We start from the raw sequence: 17,021 nt of genomic DNA, 5'->3' as shown, positions 1-17,021 counted from the left end.
TTTCAGCAAGAAGGGTTGTGTCATCTGCATAATATAGGTTGTTGATGACTGTTCCACCAATCCTGATGCCACATTCCTCCTCGTACCTGGGATGATCTGTTCTGCATACAGATTGAAAAGGTGTGGAGACAGAATACATCCCTGACGGAACCCCTTCTTGATTTTGAATCATGTAGTGTCTCCTTGCTCTGTTCTGACGAATGCCTCTTGGTCCACTTATGTTGTTGTTGTTGTTGTTATGTGTCATTGAGTTGTTTGCGACTCATAGCGACCCTATGTACAACAGCCCTAAACCCTGCTCTATCCTGTGCCAACCGCATTGCCTCTTGACACACCCATCCTGATTACCCCAGTCACTGAATCAATTCACGTCATAGAGGGTCTTCCCCTCCTGCGCTGTCCCTCTACCCTGCCAAGCATGATGTCCCTCTCCAAGGACCTGGCCCTCCTTACAACATGTCCAAAGTATGTCAGATGAAGCCCCAGAATCCTTACCTCCAAGGAGTAGCCTGGTTTAACCCTCTCTAGGATGGATCTGTTTGTTTTCTTGGCAGTCCACGTATAGGTTTCACATAAGCACAATCAAATGTTCTGGGATTCCCATTCTTCTAAGTCAGCCATAGCTTGTTGTGATCCACACAGTCAAAAGCCTTTGCATAGTCAATGAAGCACAGATAGACATTCTTCTGGTATTCTCTGCTTTCTGCCAAGATCCATCTGACATTAGCTATAATATCCCTAGTACCACGACCTCTTCTATATGCAGCCTGCACATCTGGCAGTTCTCTATTGATCTATTGCCCCAGTTGTTTTTGGATAATTTTCACCAGAATCTTGCTTGCATGTGATATTCATGGTACTGTTCAATAATTTCTGCACTCTCTTGGGTCACCTTTCTTTGGAATGGGAACAAATAACGATTTTTCTCAGTCAGTTGGCCAGCTGGCTGTCCTCCACATTTCCTGGCACAACTTAGCACGCAGCATCTGTCTGTTGAAATATGTCAGTGGTTTTCTGTCAACTCCTGGAGCCTTGTTTTTTGCCAATTCTTGCAGAGCAACTTGAATTTCCTCCTTCATCACCACAGGCTCTTGCTCATATGTTATTTCATTAAATTCTTCTGTGTCAGCCAATTCCTTCTGATACAGTGACACTGTATACTCCTTCCATCTTCTTTTAATGCTTCCTGGATCATTTAACATTCTACCCAAAGTGTCCTTAAGTATTGCCACCCCTGGCTCAAATTTGCTTTTCAACTCTTTTAGCTTAAGAAATGCTAAGAGAGTTTGGCCCTTTTGATTTTCTGACTCCAGCTCTCTGCACATTTCATTATAGTATGTTGCTTTGCCATCCTGAGCTGCCTTTTGAAATTTTCTGTTCAACTCTTTGATGACTTAATTTCTTCCTTTAGCTTTGGCTTCTCGGCACTTTAATGCAATATTCAGAGTCTCATCTGACATCCATTGTGGTCTTTTCTTCTTTGACCTTTGTAATGATTTTTGCATTCTTCATGTACAATTTTCTTGATATCCTCCCAGAGCTCATTTGGTATACGCTCATTGGTGCTCAAGGCCTCAAATCTGTTCCTGAGATGGTTTTGAAATTCGAGTGGAATATAATTTAAGGTCATATTTTGGTTCCCACAGATTTGATTTATTTTTCCAGAACTTCAGCTTGAACTTGCATATGAGTAGTTGGTGGTCTGTCCCACAATTAGCACCTGGCCTGGCTTTCACAGCTGATACTGAGCTTTTCCAACGAGTCTTTCCACAAATGTAATCTATTTTATTCCTATACATGCCATCAGGTGAAATCCATGTGTCTACCCTGCATTTGTGTTTCTCGTGTGTGAGTGTGTGCGTGTGTGTACACGTGTACCGTCAAATCGGATCTGACTGCTACAAGAGGAGATTGTCCCTCCTTCTCCAGCAGAGCATCTGGTGTTTATCTCTGGGATTGCAGTACAGCTTCTTCTTGCCACTAGGTCACCAGAGCTCGCCACATTTGTGTTTCTTATAAAAGGTATTTGCAATGAATAAATCATTGAATATGCAGAATTCTATCATTCTATCTCCACCTCATGAGAGAAATGAGGCTGGAGATAATCTAGGATAGAGTCTGAATATTTTATATACTTTCCAGGTAACTCCGATCTAGGAAATACCCCTTTCCAATCACTATGATAGGTAGTTATTAAAATTACACTTTTGGATTGAATAACTTTGACTAAAAGCCCTTTATATTTTAAGGGATAGGTCGAGACTAAGAAGCAGAAATCACAAAAATAAAAGGAACTACACGGGCTCAGGAAGTAATTTTGTGAAGTTGTTAGGAACACGAGAAAGACAATAGTTCCCTTTATGGTTTAGTTTTAAAAAAAAGAGTAGGTTTTCAATTACTGCATCTTCAAAGAAAGGAAGAAATAAAGATGGAAAGGAGACTTTGCTCTTGTGGGCCATCTAGTTGGAACTGACTCAATGCTGAGCGTCCAGCGGGATTTCAGAGGCTGTGAACCACACAGGTGGAGATTGCCCGTCCTGCAGAGCAGCCAGTGTGTTCAAACTGTTTGCCTTTGGAATTATGGCTCAGCTTCTCACCTCTAGGCCATCAGAGCTCCCTGGAAAGTCAGGAGGAAGGGAATTAACTTTGGAAATTGATGAGGCCAGGCCTTCCTCATCCGATTGTGGTCCCCGGTGGCTATCAGAAAAGGGCTGAGAATTTACAAGGAGCATGAACAGTGACTTTTCCAGTACGGCCGTCAGAGGGCAGCATTGCTATGTGGTGAGATGAGATGTCCTGTGGAAGGGTTTTCCACCTCAAGAAATCTACACCCATTTCTCTTTTGTGTTTTCGCTAATGTGAATGAAAGTTAAAAGTAAAGGAAAGCCCTGTCCACATTGCTGGCAACTATATTTTGTCTTGTGCTTATGAGATCTTTCATGGACAATGAGCTCTTGCTTCATCTTGAAGGTTATCTGATATTCACTGCACTGAAAGGCTATCTCTTCTGTGGGTTTCCGTTATCTACTGAGACTTGACTGCTGGGCATAAGATTTTCTGTATTTACTCATGAGAAGGAAGCTTTCTCTGTGTGAAATTCTATGTGGTATGAAGATTGACTCTCATTGATAGGACTTGTCTACAGAGTTACGCTCGCTCATGGACAGTGAGGTCATTGTTCTGGATGAAGCCTTTTCTACACATAGGTTTTCTCCTCAGCATGAGTTTGCTGTTGTAAAGCGAGATTTGTCGTCTGGGTGAAACCTTTACCACATTCACCACATTTGTAAGTTTTCCCCTGTATGAGTTTGTTGATGAACAGTGAGCACTGTCTTCAGGATGAAGCCTTTATCACACAGAACACTTTTAGTGTTTCTGCCGAGGGTGAATTTGCTGATGGAGAGTGAGGTAATGCTTCTTGATGAAACCTTTTTCACACTTCCTACACTTACAGGGTTTCTCTCCAGTATGAGTTCACTAGTGAACCATGAGCAGCTGTCTTCTGGATGAAACTTTTACCACATTCATCACCTTTATACAGTTTTTTCTACCATTGTAAGTTTGGTGACAGATACTGAGTTAATGCATTTGATGAAACATTTTCCACACTCTTTGCACACATAGGATTTCTCTCCAGGAGGGATCTATAGGGAGCTGTGAGGTTATTCTCTGTCAGTCTGAAGCCACTAGGCCTCTTGGAGGGAGTAAGTTGAGCGATCTCTCCCACTGTTATTTATAGCCTTGGGAAATTGCTGGAGAGTCAGCTGTGAGCTGCTTCAGACTCAACAGTGATGAGATGAGTAGAATAATGTATATGGAATGAATGTAGAAACTTTATCTAACACCTGACTCATTGGAAAATCAGAACTTTAGAGAACTTCAGGATAGGGGATAAGAGACGCTGCTAAGGAAGGATGTGAAAGCACAGTGAGAGACCACTAACAGTGGGAGTAGAGGTTTGCAGTGTCAGACTCAAAGTCGCTACACTGAAGGTGTTTCTGGCTCATGGGGACCTTCAACAGTTTTCTCAAGCCTGTAAAGCTTTACAGAAGGAGATTGCCCATCTTTCTCCCATGGAGCCGGAGGGTTAGCACTGCTGATTTTGGGGTTGGCAGCCTGGGCCCATTGGTTTGCATGTAAGGATGGGAAATTAGTGCTACCCAAAAGTGAAAGAAGGTACTGAAGCCTTAGGAAAAGTAGGAATCTCTGTACGGAGAGAGAATTAGAAGGTGGAATTTTATAGTGAGAAAGATGGAAGAACAGGAGGAGAAATTTGAGAATCCTAGGAAGAAAAATGATGGAGCAAAAATTCTTTTTTCCAGCAAGAAGCTGCACTGCAATCCCAGAAGCACATGATTTGAATCCACCAGATGCTCTGCTGGGGAAGGAAGGGCAATCTCCTTCTATACCAGTCAGATCCAATTTGATGATACACACACAAAAAATTAATTAAAAAAATATTCCCCTCTTTATATTGCTTTTCATACAAAATTCATATGAATTGTGTATTGTTCATATAGATTGCATTTCACACATTCCTACATTAACATTGTGTTTCAGATGATCACTAAGGTACATTGTGTTTTATTAAATTAATCACCTATTATTACCCCATCTTTTCAGGTCCTTGCTCTGGATCTTTCCCAATTCCTTCATCCCCTCCCTCTGCCCACCAAACTCTGTTACCCTGGTGATTCCCTCCCTACCCCACCCTCTGCCTCAAAAAATTACGTTCTATAAAACAAATAATAGATACGATTCCTGAAGAAGAAAAAGTAGAAGAAACTGTCTGATCTCTAAACATCTTTTGGGTTTGACAAGTGAGCACCTTTCAGAGTTGAAAAGGTTGCAGTCCATAGATTAGCTTTCCTCTTATGTTTCAAGATGTCAATTTATTGTGGCTAAGACTCATTTTTAGTCTAATTTTTGTGGGATTCTGATATTAATAGGTTCACTGAGCAGTGAAAAACTGGACTTGGTGCAAATACATCATCCTGACTGCTTGTCGTAACCCCATTACTAACCAGCTATGTATGCTTGGATAGATCAGTTAACATTGACCAGCCCTATTAAAAGTAGAAATAATGCCTTCTCTAGTGTCCACAGAATAAAAAGATACTTGTAAGACAGTATCTGTGAAAGTACTTTGACACTCTTCAGACCGAGTATATCTCTTACTAAACTTTTGTTTACTTAGTTCTCAAGATTATAAATTAAGCCAAGTAGTATTTAATTAGGGAGCTCTGGTGGCCTAGTGGTAAGAAGCTGTTCTGCAATCATGAAGGCACACAGTTTGAATTCACAAGCTGTTCCACAGGAAAATGGTAGGGCAGTTTCCTCCCATTCAGTTACTAACTGCCTCTGTTGGTTCTGACTGGATGGTACAAAACATTTAATTAAGAATATGTGTGTGTGTGTGTGTGTGTGTGTGTGTGTGTGTGTGTGTGTATTTACTGTGGAGCTAACAACTCAACATCCAAGACTTAAAAAAATCAACAACTTGGTGGATTTTAATAATTAAGAATTACTAGCTCATAGGGGAGCTCTGGTGGCCTAGTGGCAAGAAGCTGCAACTACAATCCCAGAGGTGCACGGTTCGAATCCACCAGATGCTCTGCCGGAGAAGGAGGGACAATCTCCTCCTGTACCAGTCAGATCTGATTTGACGGTACACGCACATAAAAATAATAAAATAAAATAAAAAATAAAAGAATTACTAGCTCATATAAACATATACATATGATGGAATAGACTCAGATTGATAGCCTACTGTGTTGTGTGTGCAGTTGAATCGAAGCCAAATCATAACTGACCTTCCAGCATGTTTTCAGAGGCTTTGAAACACATAGGAAGAGCCTGCCCATCTTTTTCCCTTGGAAAACCTGGTAGATTTGAAGAACTGCTGACATTTTCTTTATGAGCTCAACATAGCACTGCACCACTAGGGTTCCTTATCCTCAGTGAGGGGCTTGTCATGTGACTGCCATAGTGGGTTTAAGGACAGCAGAGATTGTGAGGATGACACTGGATTTGGCAGGGATGGTTTTGCTCTATATGTGGTGTATAGGGTCACTATGAGTTAGAGTCGGCTTGTTATGTGCCATCAATTTGAGTCTGACTATAGCGACCACATGAACAGCAGATCTGAACCCTGTCCTATCCTGTCCCACCCTCATCATCTCTGACATACTAGAATCTATTGCTTCAGTTGCTGTGTCAATCTGTCTGATTGAGGGCCTCCCTCTTTTGCTGACCCTCCACCTTCCTAAGCATGTTGTCCCTTTCCAAGGAAACGCCTCCAAAGAGTCAGCTTGACAATACACATTAACAATAATGTTAGTAGAGCCAGCAGGAGGCAATATTACTAAGCTTTCTTAACCATACACAACTACTCTGAGGGAATAGAGTCTCAGAACTATAGTCTCAGTGGAAATCAAGGTTAATTGGCATAACATACTCCACAAAGACAGTGTTTTACACAGTATATTGGTAAGTGGTGACTAGAGACTTAAAAACTTATGCGTGGGTGTCTGAGGTGGAAGCTTTGGTCTCTAGACAGGAGAAGGGTGAAGAAAGTCAACACATGGGAACAATTAGTCCATAGCACCAACAGAGCTCAAAACCTCAACTTTTACAACCCTAAGACCAGAACAAGATGGTCCCCAGCTGCCACTGCTAACGGCTCTGAAAGGGAACATGTAGAGGGTCCTAGATAGAGTAAGAGATAAATATACCGTAAAAATCACAACAATAGCCATGTTTATTAATCTGACAGAGACTAGTAGAACCTCCAAGATTATGGCCCTTAGCCACCCTTTGAGCCTGAAATGGAACTTTCCCCTGTAACACAACTTACAGCCAAATAATAGATTTATTAGGAAATGTTAACACCAAGGATCCCTTAGAATAATCAACTGCCCAGGCTCACAAGGGCAGCATTTGCCCAAGAATAAAACTGGCAGAGTAGGAAGGGAAAGGATGTCAGGATGAATGGACATGAGCAACAGAGAGATAGTAGGTAGAGAATTGATAGAGTAGGGGGAATTAACAAACCAGTATTTATGAAACAATCTGAAGGGAAAACCATGTTACTCTGTAAGCTTTAACTCATAGGACAATTAAAAAAGAAAAGTTTTAAAAATAGTTTTGCATAGGAGAACTTTCATTGGTCTCACTTGACATACTTTCTACTGTATTATTTTATTAATCTTTGTTTTCTAATATGTATCTTTCTGCTTTTGTCCCTCAAAGCCAGAAAACACTTTCTACGTCTTCAATCCAAAATGAAATCCCAAAGAAAAAGTCCAAGTTTGAATCAATAACAACCAATGGAGACAGGTAAGCTAATTGGGAGTGTGTGTGCATACGTTTCTGCTTGAAATACACAAGAGTAAGTAGCTGTTCTTGGAACTAGCCTGTGACTAAGAAAAAGCCCTATGAGTAAGGCTGTCAGCCATTTGATAAGTAGAACTAATTTTTGTTTCTATTATCTAATCCAGACTTTTTAATTTGTATTCAGCAGTCCATAAAATAACTCCTCTATACTAGGGAGCTCTGGTGGCCTAGTGGTAAGAAACTGTGCTGCAATCCCGAAAGCAGGCAGTTTGAATTCACCAGCTGCTCCGCAGAAGAAGGATGGGCATTCTCCTCCTCTGTGATTAATTGCCTCTGAAAACCCGCTCGAGGGTCAGCTATGGGTCTCTTGTGACTCAGTGATACTCAACAACAACATACTAGTTCTAAGAACTCAACAGCTAGATATTTCAAATTTTGCTCTGTGTGTATAGCCTCCATCAGGCAGGGAAGGAGTCAGCCATGGGAGGTAGAGCAGCAGAGACAAGTTAGAGTGGAGACAGTGTTATTCACCTGTGGTGGTTGATTCCTTCTTAAACGTTCAGAAAAAGAGCAGTGTAGATATCCTAGCAAAAGAGAATAAGGTGAATTATTTTTTTTTATTTCCTTTTAAACTTGTCTAAATACATATTTTTATTCCTCACTTTGCTTTCCTTCTCAGCGATGCTTCCTCTTATGAGCTGCTTTGTCCTAATATCCAGAGTCCCCGTCCGGGTTGGTGCAGTGGGCTGCTTCCCAACAGAGGCTTGTGGCCAACCATTTTCCTGTTCCTCCAGGCCTGGGCATCCTGAAGTGAGACCGCCTGACAAACTCTTCCCTAAAGTCCTTGGAATCATCTCCATTCTGGAAACTCCTCCTGGTTTTTCCCTCAAGCTAGTCGTGGATATAGGAATAGACCTTACTAGGGCTTAATTTTGTTTCTTTTGAGACACCCTTCATTAACTTGATTTCAGATCCCACCAGGAGTCTTCTTAATAACCAGTTTGTTGATCTTTCCACTTCTTGAATTGAGCCTTTTAGAAATGTATGATTTAGATATTCTGATTACTTGAGAGTGGGAGCCATAAAGGCCATTGTTCTGGCCAACTTTACTATTTCTTTGAGCAGTTAATCTGACCATGCTAAAGGAGGTAGAGTGGACACAAACTGTCCCATCACCACTTCCTTGGTGTATGATCCAAAAACCACTTTAGTGGATGAATCTTTCTGAAGACATGCTTTCTAAAGACCTCAAGTCATGATCTGGGCCTTTAATCAGCAGCATTTCTGTTTTATTTCTCTTTTGTGGTTGTGTGTGAATCACCAGGCAAAACATCATTCATAGCATTTTGTTTAGTCAACCAGTCCTTAAAACTTACTTTATTCTTGGGATACCACTCTACTCTTGCTGTTCATTGTTACAGATAGCTCATGCTAAAAGTAGAACTTTTGGTTTAGGTTATTTGGTTGTATTTAATTTCCAACAGTGACTCTTCCCTTAAATAGAGTGATTCTTTGGTATAAGATCTTTCATTATATCCTCCAGAAACTAAGTAAAAATGTAATTTTATTGACATGTATATGCTAACTTTTAAAAGTAATTTATTTACTTTTTTTTATTATCAATTTTAATGAAAATTTACAGAGACTTTGGATTTCCATTCATTCATTGTTGCACTTTTCTCCCTGCCCACCCCTCCCCACAAGTACACTCTTCTCTTTGAAAAGTAAAAGAAAAATTCTTTCATTGTTTTACAATCCTCCCCCCAGGTCCACTCCACTATGCAGCCTTCGTTCTGGATTCCTTTCATCACAGTAATACCTAATCACATGTCCCTTTTAAACAGTTTTCTCCCTCATCTGTTTCAGTGCAGTATACATTTTTATCCCATCTTTCTCAGTCTCTCCCCAACCCCGATGTCAGTACTGTTTTACAACAGTGGCAGCATGCAGTATTTGTCCTTTTGTGACCGAGACATTTCACTCAGAATAATGTCCTTGAGGGTCACCCATTTTGAATAATACTGCACAAGGTCCTTGTTTTCAGTGCAGCGTAGTATTCCATTGTGTAAGTACACCACAGCTTCTCTATCCATTTGTTTATTGATGGGCACTTAGGTTGTTTCCAGTTCTTCGCTATTGTGAACAAAGCCGTGATAAACATGGGTGTGCAAGTAATTTACTTTTTTAAAATATTTTTTAAATTCATTTTTTGCACATTTTCTTTCCCCTTTTTCCTGCTTCTCCCCTAGCCCACCCCACAATGCACCTTTGTTCCAGATTGTTGACATACATATAATGCTTAAACAGATACTCCTAGTAATTCTTTTAATTTGAAAATTTGGAAAGTGTTTTCTGCTGGCATAAAAATCACATATATATGTTGTTAAGAGTTGTCGAGTCGAGCACTACTCATAGCAACTCTTATGAACAAAAGACCTGAACCCTGTTCTAGAACTGTTGTTGTTTCTCTAAGTTCATTGAGTTTCCAGAGGCATGTTGTTTAGGAAATGGATTCCACTTCTACTTTCTTATTCTGGGAGTCCCACCAAACACTGTCCACCATGGGTAACCATTATGGCATTTGACATAGCACAGCATTCAGCCTCACAGCAACTTCAAGTTACAGTACAGCAAATTGACAGACCAGCGCTGTAGCACTTAGAAGAATGTGCATTCCAAACACAGTTAACACCAGCCAGGCCCACCAGGCTCTAAACAAGAGGCTTGCAGCCCACAGCTCACACAAAGCACGCAATTAGCCAAGTCCAGCAAATCCAATCAGCTAACACACGGTTGTGAATGAAATAAAACCAACCAAACAGTCCACACCTTGACCCTCAACCAAAACAGTAAGAACCCACCTTTCAGAATCCAGTGGCTTCACACATACATGAGTCACAAAACTGCATCTGCAATTTTAGTCCAACCCCACTTGTCTAGTATGTCAGAGACAGTGAGACTGACTCAGGATAGGGCAGACTTCAGAGCTACTGTAGGGTTGCTATGTGATGCAGGAACTGAGGAGGACCTGAAGCGCTTGCTGCAGAAGGTCAAGGACTACAGCCTTCAATATGGATTGAGGCTCAATGTCAAGAAGACAAAAATACTCACCACTGGACTAATGGGCATCATCATGATAGATGATTAAGAGATTGAGATTATTAACAGCTTCAGTTTGCTTGGCTCCACTCCGCTCTATCCTGTGCCAACCTCACTGTCTCTGACACACCTACTCCCATTACCCCAATCACTCAATTAATCCATCTCATTGAGGGTCTTTCTCTCTTGTGCTGTCCCCTCCACCCTCCCAAACATGATGTCCCTCTCCAATGACTGGTCCCTCCTTGCAACATGCCCAAAGTATGTCAGATTTCAGAATCCTTCCCTTCAAGGAACAGCCTGGTTTCACCTTCTCTGGGACAAACCTGTTTGTTCTCCTAGCAGTCCATGGTATATTCAACATTCTTCTCTAGCACCACGGCTCAAAGGCATCAATTCTCTTTCCAGCATTCCTAGTCATTGTTCAGCTCTCTGACACAAAGCACACAACTGTGAAGACTAGGGCCTGGATCAAGCGCACCTTAGTCTCCAGCCTGATATCAGTGCTCTTCAGCACTCTGGAGAGGTTCCTTGCCTTTCCCAATGCAATTCGTCTCTTGATTTCCTGGCTACTGGTACCAAGAGTGTTGAATGTGGAGCCAAGCAAACTGAAGCTGTTAACAAACTCAATCTCTTAATCATCTATCATGATGATGCCCATTGGTCCAGTGGTGAGAATCTTTGTCTTCTTGACGTTGAGCCTCAAGCTATATTGAAGGCTGCAGTCTCTGAGCACATATACCCTGCCTACTATTTAATATTTGTCTAATGTTGAGGGCAATAAAAATGCATTCTCAGCAGTGGGTAGTGCTCAGGCACACCTTGTGTTTTACTGTTTCTGAAGGACATTCTTTTATCTTCTCTGTAGTTTTCTTTTATTCTGCCTTGTATTATGCCCAGGAGATTAGACTTGCTCTGTGTAGAATGACGTGGATACAGGGTTTTGATGCAGCTTGAGGAAAAGTTCTTACACTGAAAGCTTTTAAAAAAAAACAACAACAGGTATCCTGGAAAAGTAATAACTTCTCTAACATTGAAGATGTTTGGAGACAAGACTTGATGTTCTGCGTTGCTCTCATCTTTTTTTTTTATTCTTATTTTGGGTCCAGCCATTACTGAACTTGGAGTTAGAGAGTTAAAGAGGTCAGACCCTGATGCAAAATAGACAGGACTAATTTAATCCAGCAGTTTATTGATGTGGTGTGGGAGCAGAGCCTTCTCTCAAGAAACAGAGAGCAGAGCGTTTGGGGGATTTGGAGACAACAAAAACGTATATAGGCTTATTAATTCCATTCATTGCACTAGTTAAGGATTTAAATAGTGTCTGAGCTGGAGAGAAGATAGTTCCCTTGGGAGTACTGAAACAGAGGTGAAGACATCTCCAGATTTAAGGACATCTCCAGATCTGAATCCGGTGAAGACTCTGTTAGATCTTTTGAGTTTTCTTTCTCCTGCAAGTTTTGTTTTAAATATTTTGCATTTTCAGTAATTCAGCATACTCATCAATTAGGATTTCTTTCTTTCTTTGATTTCCGTATGAATCAAGTAGACTGAAGAATAGTCTTGTTGATGAACTACTTCTAGTATGGTCCAGTGTGGTTAGACTTGCTATATATATATATTTTCAATGCATATAGAGAAATACTGCTTATTAGATGTTTTAAAACTTACCCTGAGGAAAGTAGAGAACTTCTTTTGTGAAGTTTTAAGAAAGGGGCTTGGCTTTTTAGGAAGAGTTGTTGTGGGTTTAAGAAACCTCTGAGCAATCATTGAAAGCTATGGATCCTTAAGTACAGGAGATGTCCATGGTACATAAAATTTCAGGAGTTCACACATTTCTCAAAGCCATATGACATTCAAAGTTCACTTGACACTTGGGCAAAATGTGTTGCTCATGCTGGAAGAGCTCTGTTGAAAATCCAGGTAATGATGTAACTCTGGAATTTTTCACTTTTTACTCCTTTCCTGTCACAGAATTCTTAATACTGAAAATGACAATCAGCCAAAATGTAGAGTAAGTGGCTTCCTTCCTATTACTATATTTTCCATCATTTTAATAAAGGATTGTTCTGGGATTGAATGCAGCAGTTGCACCAAATTGTGTACTTTGAGCATAGAGAATACAAATAACCAAAAGATGAGATCTATAAAGAAAAATGCACACAAGTTTACAATTTTTAATTCACCCAGAAGTTTAGGAAAATTATTTAGTCACAAATAATTGTTATTTCATCTATAAATTACTGGGAATCCTGAAAGAATCTGAAATAGAGTATCTTTGGTTGTCATGGTGTTTGACTGTATTGTTTGAGTCTTGAATATAAAGAAAGATTCTTTAAGAATGCTACTGGGTTTTAGTTTTGGTTTAATATACTTTCCTGGTGATCATCTTAGAAGTATAGTTAATAAATTCTTTTGAGTATGGTATGTACAGGCATTGTGCTTGATATTGGGAATTCAGAGTGTCATTCCTGTCCTTGAAGAGCTCATGATGCATCCTCAGGTAAAAGATTATCCTTCAGCTTGGTATTTATTTTCCTCCCCTTCTTCATTTTTCCAATCAGCTTTTCCCCAGACCTGGCTCTGGACTCACCAGGAACTGATCACTTTGTCATCATTGCCCAACTGAAGGAAGAAGTGGCTACTCTGAAGAAGATGCTGCATCAAAAGGATCAAATGATTTTAGAAAAAGAGAAGAAGGTATTAGTCAATGCATGTCAACCAGAATAAAATAGGATAAAGTATGTGATATGTGGCACAATGATAATATTTTTAATTATTATGTATAGTTGCTTAGAGGCTAAATGCTTGGAGAGAGAGGTCTCATGACAAGACGGGTATCAAGGAGAGGCTAGTTAAATGTCAGCATTCCCTTGGGGAATCCACTTGTCTAATGAGTTCACAAAGTGATTTTTCCAAGCATTTGGAGAGCACTTTAATGTCTCAGAGAGGAATTACAGCTAACGTGTTAACCAGCCTTATAAAGACCATGTATAAAACTGCATTGTCCACCTCTTAATGAAGAGTGAGGAACCCAACAATGTTATGCATCCTTAGCATGGGCTGCCTAGGAAGCCAGGTTGTAACCAGAAGGTTGCTGAATGAGTCTTAGATTCAGAATGAGAGGATGTAATTATGTAATTGGAATGTTTCATATTCTCAGACTAAGAGAACTTGAAGCCTCCATCTCTGTTCTTAGGATGACTGTGTCTCTGGGATAGAAATAGTCAAAGTATGCCCACCAGGTTTCCCTTTTCCTGGACAGTGCTTATGTCAGACCTCCTCTGTGTCACTTTGCTTCCAGCATTGACAACTCTTTTACTGACTTGACCAGTTCTTTAAACATGTTAATATATTGGTGGAGTCTTATTTGAATCTAAGAGATATCCTCTCTCTTCAAAGAAAATTTTTACATCTTTGTTCTGATCCATCTCTGTTAGTTATCCTGTGTTCAGGTTGTTGGAAAATTTTTGCCTTAATATAGTAATAACAATTATAGCTAACTTTTACTTGGTACTTAGAATGTGTCTATTGTAGGTGCTGTGTACATGTATTAACTGATTTATCCTCATAAGACAGCCACTTGAAGTAGGAATTATTATGACCATATCATAGATTAAATCCTCCCCTTATTTTTCCTTTTAAGGTTCTAATCTCTTCCCCTTATTCCGTTTTGTATTTTGTTCTTTCTTGAGGCTCTTACTCTCTTTTAGAACATTCCTACATGGCTAACAAGCATATGTTAAAGTCTTAACTTGTATTTTTTCCATTGGTTTTTGGCCTCACTTTACAGATAAGAACACAAATCCAAAGAAGTTAAAGTGTGCAAATCACACATAGCTAGTAAGTGGCAGAACAAGAGAATGAATCCCCATCTTTCTTTCTTTACTATTCTCTCAGTTGTACTCTGCTTCCTGTTGGCAGAAAAGTTGAGTGTCACACTTTACTACATAACTGGACCCAAGTATATTCTCTTCATGGACTAGCCTAGATAGGCTCATAAAAAAATTATATATTAGAAATACTACTTATTATTCTGCACAAAATGATCTGCTAATTTCTTTCCTCAGATTACAGAGCTGAAGGCTGATTTTCAGTACCAGGAATCTCAAATGAGAGCCAAAATGAACCAGATGGAGAAAACTCACAAAGAAGTTACAGAACAATTGCAGGTAATTGCTTGTTTTTTATGCAGTAACTCTTGTTAATTAAGTTGATTGCATTTTAAATTATCACCTCTTAAATTTCTTTTCCTCGAAGTATTGGTGAATCAGATTAATCTGTCTTATAGATAACTTCCAGTGTTTCATGTCTGGATGTTTTCTTCAAAAACAGTGCAATTAATGTGTTTGGTGTTTGCTGTGGTTTTTTTTTTTTTATAAAGTAGATGTGATTCTAGATGTCTGAATTTTAACTTCTGTTTATGTAGCACACTAAAGCACTCCAGATTTACCTGTGTTATATAAAGCATACTTTTGTAATCATGACTCCCAAGAGATTGAAGTATGCCGTTTCACCTCCAGTAACCCATTTTTTTTTCCTCTTCCTGAACCAAGCAAGTGCCAGTTGGTTTTTTTGTGTTTTTTAAAAAAAAAATTTTATTTATTTTTTTTTAACGGATGTTTGGGATTTCCATTCATTCATTGCCTCAATTTTCTCCCTGTCCACCCTTCCCCACCAGCTCGCTTCCCCCTCCGAAGAGAGAAAAAAAGAAAAAAAAAATTCCTTCATTAGTATACAGTTCCCACGTCCCTTCCCCCCACCCCCCACCCTGAGTACACTTCTCTATGCAACCTTAATTCTGGATTCCTGTGCTAACCATAATACTCAATCATATATCACTTCTAATCTGTTCTTTCCCTCATCTGTTTCAATACAATATACATAATTTATCCAGTTTTTTCTGTCATATCCCCACCCTGATGTCAGACCCATTCTACAACAGTGGCACTATGCAGTATTTGTCCCTTTGTGACTGAGATATTTCACTCAGCATAATGTCCTCCAGGGTCACCCACTTTGAATAATATTGTAAGAGTTCCTTGTTTTTCAATGCTGTGTAGTATTCCATTGTGTGGATATACCACAGCTTCTCTCTATCCATTCGTTAATTGATGGGCCCTTAGGCTGCTTCCAACTCTTTGCTATTGTAAACAAAGCTGTAATAAACATGGGTGTGCGCCAGTTGGTTTTTACCTCTAGAATTTTTGTCATCTCCTCTTGATCCTCCAGTGGTCTTTCTTAGCATCTGCCTGTATCTACCAGAAAAATATGTTCTGTGCTATTAAAGCCTTCTCCTTGCACTGATATTTTAGGCCAAAAACAGAGAACTTCTGAAGCAGGCGGCTGCCTTGTCCAAGAGCAAGAAGTCTGAGAAGTTGGGAGCTATCACTTCTCCATGAGAAACTAATAGGAGGCTGCTCCAGCAACAGCAGATGGAGTGCTGGTTTGGGATTGGAGGCCTGGCTGTTCTCTGTGAATTGCAAGCTTTCTTAAGAAATCTCTATTTTATTACAGTAATCTTCTTTGTGCGATTGCAGTGGGCTGACTGAATGGAAACATCTGGTTTGTGTTGTGTTATGGCCGCATGCTTGAGTGTTTGGGTTTTAAACTCTCCTCTTTCTCTTTCTCTCTTACGTGGTACTACTCTCTTGTGGTGGTCACTGCTCAGTGTTATGTGCAGAATAATCTCCCCTCCCCAGTCATTGTATCCTGCCATGAGCAAATGTTTTGGCATTAATGACATAGCACTGCCACCCTCTGAACTTCTAAAACTGCCACCTTATGACTTGGTAAAATGGAAGAGACTTTCTCTCTCCAATAAACCTTTTGCTTCAGGGTTTACTCTTGGGTTCTTTTCCAGGTATATTATGTATGAACTTTGTACTATGTATAGCCAGATTTTATTTATTTTTTAAAAAAGAAACTTTTTCTTGATAAAGAAGTAATGGTAGCCTAAGTAGTTCTTGTAAAAGTCATGCCTCTTGGGAAAACAAAAACAAACAAACAAACAAAGCCACAAAAAACCAGACCTACTCTCCAGCTTTTAGTAAGAACCAGATCTTTTCTTTCTTGTTACCTTGGAATCTTAAAAACTGATTGCTAAGGTGAAACAATTCAGTGCATAAGTATGGAGTTAAGTGCCTTTTGGAGGATTTCTTGGAAGAACATTTAAAGGAGGTAGCAAAGATTTGAATAGTCTGTCTTTTTAAAGTAAAGACAGAAAGAAAGGTTGTCCAGGTTGTACTGGACATTCCCCTACCCCTTTCCTGACTGTTTCATGTGATTGTTTATAAATTCTCACACTGCCACTTGCTTTTTAAAAAAATACCGTTGCTTTCTATTCCTTGTCTTACTGGGCAATTGTCAGCATTGTTTTGGTTTTCTTTTTTATGTTAGCAGATTAAAAATAGAACATTATTTGAACTACAGAGCATTTCTGAGGTTAGGATAAGCTGCTCAGTATGGACTCTGAGTCTGAGTGGGAGAAATTATTTCACATTATCTTCTCCCCGTGCCTCATCCACCCCAGTCTTTACACTCCTGCTTTTAATGGAAATGTATTGAAAACAGATGCTTCTCAGGAA

The 17,021-nt window shown here is 39.8% G+C and overlaps 1 protein-coding gene across 3 annotated transcripts in view; it reads left to right on the top strand.

Annotated features, from left to right (window-relative positions):
• Window positions 1–15,874, top strand: part of FAM76A (family with sequence similarity 76, member A) — a 34,875-nt gene extending 19,001 nt beyond the window's left edge. The window contains exons 6-9 of one of the 3 annotated variants that reach the window (XM_006883455.1): window positions 7,252–7,338; window positions 12,999–13,134; window positions 14,505–14,606; window positions 15,750–15,836. In XM_006883455.1, the coding sequence (XP_006883517.1) occupies window positions 7,252–7,338; window positions 12,999–13,134; window positions 14,505–14,606; window positions 15,750–15,836 (412 nt within the window). Of the gene's footprint in view, window positions 1–7,251; window positions 7,339–12,998; window positions 13,135–14,504; window positions 14,607–15,749 lie in introns of all 3 variants that reach the window. The other 2 variants (XM_006883456.1, XM_006883457.1) reach the window with 2 other exon arrangements.
• The last annotated feature ends 1,147 nt before the right edge of the window (window positions 15,875–17,021 follow it).

This window comes from Elephantulus edwardii, unplaced genomic scaffold (assembly GCF_000299155.1).
Source record: "Elephantulus edwardii isolate Elephantulus edwardi_28Jun2011 unplaced genomic scaffold, EleEdw1.0 scaffold00028, whole genome shotgun sequence".
NCBI lineage: Eukaryota > Metazoa > Chordata > Mammalia > Macroscelidea > Macroscelididae > Elephantulus > Elephantulus edwardii.
The sequence above is the reverse complement of the archived record's forward strand: the minus strand, read 5'-3'. Positions and strand labels throughout refer to the sequence as shown.